The 10,176-nt window shown below is 35.0% G+C and overlaps 1 protein-coding gene across 4 annotated transcripts in view; it reads left to right on the top strand.

Moving 5' to 3' along the window:
- Positions 1-3,954: 3,954 nt before the first annotated feature.
- Positions 3,955-10,176, top strand: part of LOC111443906 (caffeic acid 3-O-methyltransferase-like) — a 14,680-nt gene continuing 8,458 nt past the window's right edge. Inside the window, exons 1-4 of one of the 4 annotated variants that reach the window (XM_023081767.1) lie at positions 3,955-4,433; positions 4,518-4,831; positions 5,113-5,177; positions 5,999-6,386. In XM_023081767.1, coding sequence (XP_022937535.1) covers positions 4,000-4,433; positions 4,518-4,831; positions 5,113-5,177; positions 5,999-6,295 — 1,110 coding nt within the window. In that variant the 5' untranslated portion in view covers positions 3,955-3,999 and the 3' untranslated portion in view covers positions 6,296-6,386. Of the gene's footprint in view, positions 4,434-4,517; positions 4,832-5,112; positions 5,178-5,998; positions 6,387-7,634; positions 8,133-8,265; positions 8,580-8,681; positions 8,747-8,845; positions 9,303-10,176 lie in introns of those variants that run through there. The other 3 variants (XM_023081749.1, XM_023081776.1, XM_023081758.1) reach the window with 3 other exon arrangements.

Genomic DNA, 10,176 nt, shown 5'->3' with positions numbered 1-10,176 from the left:
TTGTCGATTGTTTACTTTATCATAAAGTTTTTTTTTAGTCTATCTAGGCATAAGGACTAAAATAATTTCATAATAAAAAACTTAGGAACTAAGATATATAATTAAAGTTGAGGGACTATAGACTAAAATAATTATATAAAAAAGTAAAGTACAAATTAAATAGAAAAAGACAATATATATATATAATAAGGTCAAAATTATTGATTATTAAATATAGATTGAGAGCTTATTGTGAGTAAAAGGTACAATAAAGGAATTTTGCGCACATGGTTTTAATTAAATAAAATAATTAATTTCTCAATAAATTAATTTTGTGATGTCCAAAATATACCCAAATCTCCCCTTCCCTAAATATTATTAATAATTTAAATCCATGATTTTTTAAAATTATTATTTCTAGTAAATATTCAAAAGTTATGGGAAATAAATAATATTTTGTGGAGGAAAAGGGGGTGTGGTGTAAATAATGAGTTTTATAAGGGCAAAAGAAGTAAATAAAAGAAAATTACCCATTTCTTCGTTACCAAACATTTTAGTCTCACTCGCAGGGAATCTCTGCACAGTGCGCAGAGAAAGAGAGAGAAAGAAGAGAGAGAATTCCATTTCCATTTCTTTGAACGAAGATCCGTTCATTTACAGTTCGAATTCCATTTGTTCTGTGTCTTCCTCAAGCTTCATCCATGGAGATCCCTAGCAAAGTGTGGAAGTTCAGATTCCATTTCTTGGCTGCTCTAACTCTATGCCTTACACTCTTCTCCCTCGTCCTCCTCGCTCCTAGATTGCTCTCTCTCGTCGCCTACTTTTGGCCTCTCCTCCTCTCCACCGCGCTCTTCCTCCTCGCTGTCCTCCTCTTCGCCAACGCCTCTCTCCCGCCGCCGGATAAAACCGGTGAAGGCCTTCTCAACTATGTCGCCGGCCATCTCGACCTAGACGCCTCGCTCAAGACTGATTAAACTACGGTTCTATCTCTGACTTTTACTTCTCTGTTTTTTGATCTGTACTCGAATCTGATTTCTCCGATCCATTGTTTCTCTAATTTATGTACTCAATAACGGTTATGTAATGAAATCTCCCTTTCTTGACGCTGATCTGATGTGTTAATTGATGAGGATGCCTCTGATTTCTGTTTTCGAGATTGGTTACTGGTAGTGTTTAGATCGAAGATTTTGTGGTTTTCCTTTCTGTTTCTTGTGAATTTCAGTTGTTGATCCGATGGATTTGAGCTTGAATCGAGTGGGAGATCTCTTTTTCTGTGTTGTTCTTTTGATTTTTGAATTGTGTTGATTTTAATTTGTTTTGTTTTTAATTTTTGAGGGGATATGATGATTATGATGGGGACGAAATGAGATTCGGATGCTCCGTCAATGAATATCGTCGTTGAGATTTGTCGGACGTTATAATAAGGTTCTTTGTGGGTCCAAAATTTCGAACGTTACTCTTATTGAATGAAGACTTTCTAAGAATTTATGGAAAATTTGCGAGAATCTTGATTTTCATTTATTTAGAATCAAATAAAATAATGGAAATGCGGAACAATTCATAGCCATAAAATATACGAGTTCATCTCTGAGTAAAAAATTTATTTTATCTCTATAATAAATTCATTTCTTAATAAATAATTGGTTTATAATTCAATTATAATCGAAGTCCTTCCTAAACTAACGAGAGGACGAGACTATATTCTTAAAATCTCAAAATCAGCATTTAAAAAAATTTCTTTAAATTATTTCTGGAATGTTATTATTAGGTATGTTAATCCTATATTGTTCAACATTATTGTGAATAATATAAATTGGATAATAATAATAAAAAAAAAAACATGAATGGTGAATAATATAAATCGGATAAAAATAATAAAAAAAAAACATGAATTGGAAGGGTTTAAGACGTGAATACCAACGTTAGAATTAATTTTAAGTATTCAAGACAAGTGAAGTTAATTTGAGGTATTTAGTCTTATGTTCAAGTTTAGTTAACTTCGAGAATATTTATTTTAAGTCTTGCATCTTTAGGGAGACTTACTGTGATATACAAGTAAACGATGGGTACATGAATGAGCCGAGACCATAAAGAAAAATTTAAAAGAATTGAAAGTCATTACTATACCAACAATGTGCACCTTTCTTTTAAGGGGCTCAATCATAAGAACTTCATTGTCAATGATGCTTTACTTGGAGGCATGCTCGAAGGACTCGTGTGGGTCATGGAAGTGAGGAGTACGTAACTTGACGAGGTCAGAGGAAATGTAGGAGAATGTCATGACCGTCATGTGTCGAATCCAAATTTCAAATCCTAGGCATGAATCGTTTCAATTTAAGTTAACTTCAGATATTTAGTCTTCATGAAAAGTTAAAAGTTAACTTTAGGTCCTGAAGCGATCATGAAAAGTTAAAGTTCAATATACCTCGTGAAATTGATGCAAAGAGTGTCAAACCCTATTTTCGATTCGGTCGAATTGATCTTACAAAAAAAAAAAAAAAAAGATTTAATCAAGTTTTCAACAACAGAAGTTCTCAAGTCCTACAACAGTTTTGCATATACAAGAATTCTTGGTCTCGCTCTTACATTATGATGCAAAGTGTCACGATCGTACTTGTCCAAAACATGTTATTTGTGACCGCGCGTCGAATGTTCTAGTCATGCTTGTTTAGGATGTGTTGTCCATGGCTGCATGCCTATTCTAAACCCCTTTTATTTGATTTATGTTAGATAAGCCTTTAATGTTCTTATTGTGTCAATACCAAGGTGTATGACCGGTCACCAAAATCATATCTACACCTGCTAGAGCTAAAATGCCCCAAAATATACAACAAAGGGACGTGACTAGTTATCAATTCTTTCTACCCGGGTTACATGCTATCAAAACTATAGTTGTTGTCTATTCACTTTTAGCTCATAACATTGATTTCTTTAAACGCATTTTCTCACTCACATTTTCTAAAACATTTCTCTTAAACGTGACTCGAGACTCGATTTTACGTCAAGATTGTTTGCAAAGTTCGATTTCCAAATGACTCGAGACTCGATTTTATATCAGGTTAGAATAGATGCTGCACAATCGTTGTCTCTCTACCATGAGAGTGCGATTGCGACATAGAACATGTGGTGGTCAGGTGTTTGTTGCTCAACTATAGAGACACTTAACGCTTACGACGTAAGCAAAGTATATAAAACTCAAAACTTTCGGATTCAATACCAACTATAGCGAACAAACTTCTTAAACAAAATACAATGATTTGCTACAACACGCTTGCTATGGATAAGGAACACAATCTCTACTGATACGATGTTTTTTTTTTTGGGAAAACAAAAAGTAAAGTAACGAGAGTTTACGCTCAGGTGGACAATATTATACCAATGTAGAGGGTCGTTGTTTCTATAAGTGGTATTAGAGTTATACACGGGTATCAGAGTCGTGCACTTATCTTAAAAAAGAACGTAAACACGTGCAACTCATGCCGTTACAATTTGTGGACCCCAATACTTTGTTTGAGAGTTTGTCTTTTATTTTCTTCGGGCATAACAACCCATCTTCAACGTGCACACATGACCTGAAGTTTTTCTAACGTGAAATTACTTGCCAATGCGTAATTAGTTAATTGGTTAATGCGTGTCGTCTATTTGTCGTCTTAACCTCCTCGTTTACTTTCTTGTATAAAAAATTAGCTTCGGGTTTAGTATGTGTGTTAGGTTTATTTGAAATAACCGTTCAATAAATTTTTGATTGGTCAAGTTGGCTACTCAAATTAATTGAATAGAGTTCACAAGCTAAACCGACCCAACTTTCTCCTTTTAGGTTAGGTTGAGTTAGGCCATTAACCGGTTCATATTTTTAAAAATTATTTAAAGAAAATCATGTTTATCCACGTGGATATTAATAATTAAAAAAAAATATTTTCTTTTTATAAAAGGCGAAAGTTGGTTGACAAAAGAAACCTCACATGCTCATTGCACACCACCAACCTTCAAGCTTCATCTTCTCATCACAGAGCTCCGGCAATGGCTTCCACGGCGAAGGAACAATCAACCATAGCTTCCTCCAACTCCGACGACGGCCAAGAACAACAACACTACGCTTACGCTGCGCAATTGGTTACCTCAACGGTTCTGCCGATGACACTCCAGGCAGCCTTCGAGCTCGGCTTGTTTGAGATCTTGGCCAAGGCCGGCGATGGGGCCGAGCTGTCTCCGATCGAGATAGCCGCTAAGATAACCACGTCGAACCCGGATGCAGCGTCGATGATCGATCGGATCCTGAGGCTTCTGGCGGCCCACTCCGTGGTTGGGTGCTCGGTGATCATCGATGAAAATGGGAATCAGCAAAGATTGTATAGCCTTAAGCCAGTGGCTAAGTATTTCGTTCTTAACGAAGATGGCGTGTCGTTGGGTGCTTTTTTATCGTTGATCCAAGACAAAGTCTCGCTCCAAAGCTGGTTTGCTCTTTATTTTGATTAAAATTGATTGATGATATATTACGAGCATTTAATCACGACATAAAATTGAAATTATATTGGCAGGAGTGAGCTCAAGAATGCTGTCATCGAAGGAGGAGTTCCATTCAATAGGGCTCATGGGGGACTTCATGCCTTCGAATACCCTTGCTTGGATCAAAGATTTAATCAAGTTTTCAACAACGCAATGATAAATAACACTGCCACGGCCATCAAGACAGCTGTCAAATATTACAACGGTTTTGCAAACCTCAAGCAACTAGTTGATGTTGGTGGTGGTCTCGGAGTGACCCTTAAAATCATCGCATCTGCATATCCTTCAATCAAAGGCATCAACTTTGACTTGCCTCATGTCATTCAAGATGCACCGTCCTATCCAGGTAAACAATTTCTTCTCGAACTTTATTTTTAATTTTGATCTTTATATTTTCAAAAAAATTTACTATTGCTAGACGAACACAACTCTCAATGATATTGTCCACTTTGAGCATAATCTCTCATGGCTTCAGGGCTTCCCCAAAAAGTCTCGTACCAATGAATAGAGTATTCTTTAATTATAAACTCACGATCCTTCCCTCAATTAGTCGATGTGGTGGGACTTTTATCATCCAACAACTATTATTCGCATAGTTTGATTATATTCGAGAAAAAATGTTTGCAGGTATAGAACATGTAGGAGGAGACATGTTTGAGAAAGTTCCGAATGGAGATGCTATTTTTATGAAGGTTGGTTTTCTGTATATCTTTTTATTTCATAATTTTATATTTGTTTTTTAAAATTAAAAAAAAAAATCTTAAAATTATGCTACAATTTTTTTTTATTATAAAAAGTTGCGAAATACTGGCAACTTTTAATTTGATCGATCAGCTTTAGATCCATAAAATTTTACGAGAATTTAACCATTTGAATGGAACATTTTTTTTTATGGAAAAAAAAAAATTCAAATTGATATTGAGCTATTATTTTATTTTAAGAAACTAAAAATTTGATATAAAGAAATTGGATTTGATGGTAATAATTTTATTAAACACCTATTCTTATTTTTATGTCTAATAAATTTTCAAAAATTTTAAAATTTTAAGTATCAATCTATTTATTATAAACAAAATTGAATTTTATATCTAATAAAATTTTAAAGCTTTAAATTTTTGTTCCATAAATTCGAGAATCCTAATAAGTTATTGACTTAATACAAAGTCAAATAATTAACACAAAATTGAACCTATTAAATTATTTTTAAAAGGATTAATAATAATAAAAAAATCATAAATTTTTGTAACCGTTTGTAAACTTTCAAAAGTTTTATTAATAATTTAATTTTTTTTTAAAAAAAGTTAAAAAATACCGTTAAAATTATGTTTAAAAAAAATATCAATAAAATTTTAAAGTAGTATTAATCCCCATCATCTTTACAAAATATATATATATATATATATATATTTAGAGTCTATCAACCTTTTATTAGATTATCTCTGGTTTTAATGATAAAGTATTTAGATTTAAATTTAGGTAATTGTAATGATAAAATATTTATGTAAGTTTATAGTGTGTAATTCATGATTGGAGTGACGAGCAATGCGTGAAGCTATTGAAAAATTGCTACGCTGCGATCCCAGACGATGGGAAGGTAATCGTGATGGAAGGAGTGGTTCCGACGGTGCCGGAGACCACGGACGCAGCCAAAGCCGTCATCCAATGCGATATTCTTATGATGACTCAAAGCATAGGAGGAAGGGAGCGAACTCGCGATGAATTTAAAGCCCTTGCAACCAAAGCTGGCTTTAAATTCATCAAATTCGTCTGTTTCGTAAGCAATCATTGGATCATAGAGTTGTTGAAATGAACGTATTTTGATATTTAAGATGCGATTTAGTTCAATGCTTTGTTTAGAATGTCTGAAAAAATAATACCCGATAATCAAATAATTGTATTTGGTATTCACGTTAAAAATATTTTGTTAGATAGAACTTTACTATTCTTGTTGTGTCAATGCCAGGGTGTATGACTAGTCATCAAAATTATATCTACCTCCGTCCCGGCTAAAATGACCCAAAATGTACAATAGGGGGATGTGACTAGTTGTCAATTCTTTATACCCGAGTTATATGCTATCAAAACTATAGTTGTTGCTTATTCGCTTTTAGCTTATAACATTGATTTCTTTCAACGTATTTCGTCTCTCAAGTTTTCTAAAACATTTCTCTCAAACGTGACCAAGGCTCAATTTTACGTCAAGATTGTCTACAAAGTCCATCTTCCATATGACTAACTTGTTCACCGAGTTAGAATAAGTGCTGCACAATCGTTGTTCTACTGCTACAAGAGTGCAATTGCAACACAAAGCATGTGGTGATCAGGTGTTTGTTGCTCGACTATAGAGACATCTAACGCTTACGATATAAGCAAACTATATAGAACTCAAAACTTTCATACCCACAACTCTAACGCTTAGGCATCCATCCGTTTTAGCCCATATTCACCATTTACCAGAAGCAATAACTATTAGTACTATTCTACGTAACGATCCATAGTGGTAAGGGCATAAACAGGTGTGGGATACAAAGATGGCCAACGACCTGAGACTATGTATCAAGAGACAGTATGCAATTTAATGTGTGATTACGTCGAGACCAAGAAAAAAAAGACCTAGAAATTATGTGGACTAAGGATAGTTGAGCGAACGATCGAGATGGAAAGAAACATATTTAGAAATTGATAGAAATCGAGAACAAACGAAAGCTTCATAGAATAAGTTACGAACGTGCACGAGTTGTAACATGCGAATGTTTTCAGGTTAGGCTGTTACATGGTTGGGCCTAACAATCCATCCTCTCATGTGTACGCAACACCCAACCACCCGATCACATGAAGTTTTTAAACAAAGTTATGTTAAATCAACCCAACCTAATATTTTTTAATTAGGCTGTTTGTTCGTTTTTATTAAATTTGTTTTTTTAAAAAGAAAATCATATTTATTCCTAATATATCATATTAATTACTAAAATTTTAACATTCATCCGAAAAATATCTAACCCAATTTAACTCATATTTTAGATCGGGTGGTATAAATTATTTAAATTATTAAATTATATAAGTTGATAAAATAATAATTCAAAAAATATGTTTTTTCTTATTATAAAAAGCTAAAGTCGGTTAACAAAAAAACCTCACATGTTCATTGCACCAACCATTACAAAAGTTGCTGCTGCAGCCTCCGCTTCCCCTCCTCATCACAGAGCTCCGGCGATGGCTTCCACGGCGGGGGAACAGTCAACCATGGCTTCCTCCAACTCCGACGACGGCCAAGAACAACAACACTACGCTTACGCTGCGCAATTGGTTACCTCAACAGTTCTGCCGATGACACTTCAAGCAGCCTTCGAGCTCGGCTTGTTTGAGATCTTGGCCAAGGCTGGCGATGGGGCCGAGCTGTCTCCGACTGAGATAGCCGCTAAGATAACCACCTCGAACCCGGATGCTGCGTCGATGATCGATCGGATCCTGAGGCTTCTAGCGGCCCACACGGTGGTGGGGTGCTCGGTGATCATTGATGAAAATGGGAATCAGCAGAGATTGTATAGCATTACGCCGGTCGCTAAGTATTTTGTTCTTAACGAAGATGGTGTGTCGTTGGGTCCTATTTTATCGATGATTCAAGATAAAGTCATTCTCCATAGCTGGTTTGTTCTGATCTTTTGATCGATAATATAATATGAGCATTTTCCGACCAAAAAAAATTTGTATATACTAAATAATTTCAAACTCGATTTAATTCGTAAATCAAATGTACTAAATTCAAAATTATATTTACAGGAGTGAGCTGAAGAATGTTGTGATTGAAGGAGGAGTTCCATTCAATAGGGCTCATGAGGGACTTCATTTCTTTGAATACAATTGTTTGGATCAAAGATTTAATCAAGTTTTCAACAACGCGATGATAAATCACACCACCACGGTCATCAAGATAGTTGTCGAGTCCTACAACGGCTTTGCAAGCCTCAAGCAACTAGTTGATGTTGGTGGTGGTCTCGGGATCACCCTAAAAATCATCACGTCTGCATACCCTTCAATCAAAGGCATCAACTTTGACTTGGCTCATGTCATTCAAGATGCACCATCCTATCCACGTAAACAATTTCTTCCACAACTTTATTTTCAATTTTGATTTCTATAGTTTCATTCAGTATGATTCGAGTAGCACGGTTATATTCTAGAACAAATGTTGGCAGGTGTAGAACATGTAGCAGGAGACATGTTCGAGAAAATTCCAAACGGAGATGCTATTTTCATGAAGGTTAGATTTCTAAATAATGACATTTTTCTCGTCGCTTAAAATCATAAAACTTAGATAGATTTACGTAGTTAATGATAAAGTATTAATGTAACTTTATAGTGGATACTTCACGATTGGAGTGACGACCATTGCGTGAAGCTGTTGAAAAATTGCTATGTCGCCATCCCGGACGACGGGAAGGTCATTGTGATGGAGGGAGTGGCTCCAACGGTGCCAGAGACCACAACCGCAGCGAAAGTCATCATCCAAGGCGATGTGCTTATGATGACTCAAAGCATAGAAGGAAAGGAGCGAACTCGCGATGAATTTAAAGCCCTCGCAGCCAAAGCTGGCTTTAAACACATCAAATTCGTTTGTTTCGTAAGTAATTATTGGATCATAGAGTTCTCGAAATGAACCTATTTTGATATTTAAGGTGCCCTTCTGTTGTGTCAATAAGGGACGTATAACTAGTCATCCAAAATAATATCTACATCCGTCAGGTCTAAACTGACCCAAGATGTATTACAAGGGATGTGACTAGTTGAAAATTCTTTGTACTCGAGTTATATGTTATCAAAACTATTATTGTTGCTTATTTGCTTTTAGCTTATAACATTAGTTCTTTCGATACATTTTCTCGCTCACGTTTTCTAAAACATTTCTCTCAAACGTGAACCGAGACTCGATTTTACATCAAGATTGTCTACAAAGTCCAACTTCCATACGGCTAACTTGTTCACCAGGTCAAATAATTGGTACACAATCGTTGTAATGCTGCTACAAAAGTGTGATCAGTTGTTTGTTGCTCGCCTATAGAGACACTTAACACTTACCATGTATGAGCCCTGATATGAACTATAACAATCAAAACTTCCTAAAAAAAATATAGTAGATTCATTGCAACATGCTTGTTATACAACGGTTGTTGAGAATCGTTTCAGTCTCCTATTAACGATACAAGAGACACTATTTCCATTGTTAATACAACCATGCCAGTAAACCAAAAGTAAATTCATGAGAGCTTATACTCAAAATAGACAATGTCATACCAATGCACAGCATCGTGATTCCTATAAATAGTATCACAGTCATACACTTATCTTAGCTTAGTCACATCAACAAAAGTGTCAAAGGGAGAAGTTACGAGCCTTAGACTTTACTTTGTTTGAAGATTCCATAAAAGGAATCGTCAACGGAGGCTTAGAATAAACGACAATATCAATGAGAGAAATTTAAATTGAATTCAAAAATCTAAAATTGATTGAAATGTCATTCACATCAGAATAACTCTGAACAATTTCACTAGTTCGACATAATTCATTGCTACTGAGCGTCACCGCCACACCCGTCGTCGCAACCTAAATTATCGGTTTGATTGATTCATTTTTTTTTTTTTTTAACAATTATATAAATTATTTTTATCTTTAAAAAAAAAAAAAAAAAAAAAA

This window comes from Cucurbita moschata, unplaced genomic scaffold (genome assembly GCF_002738365.1).
Source record: "Cucurbita moschata cultivar Rifu unplaced genomic scaffold, Cmos_1.0 Cmo_Scf00001, whole genome shotgun sequence".
Classification (NCBI taxonomy): domain Eukaryota; kingdom Viridiplantae; phylum Streptophyta; class Magnoliopsida; order Cucurbitales; family Cucurbitaceae; genus Cucurbita; species Cucurbita moschata.
This window is presented reverse-complemented; position numbering and strand designations above follow the sequence as displayed.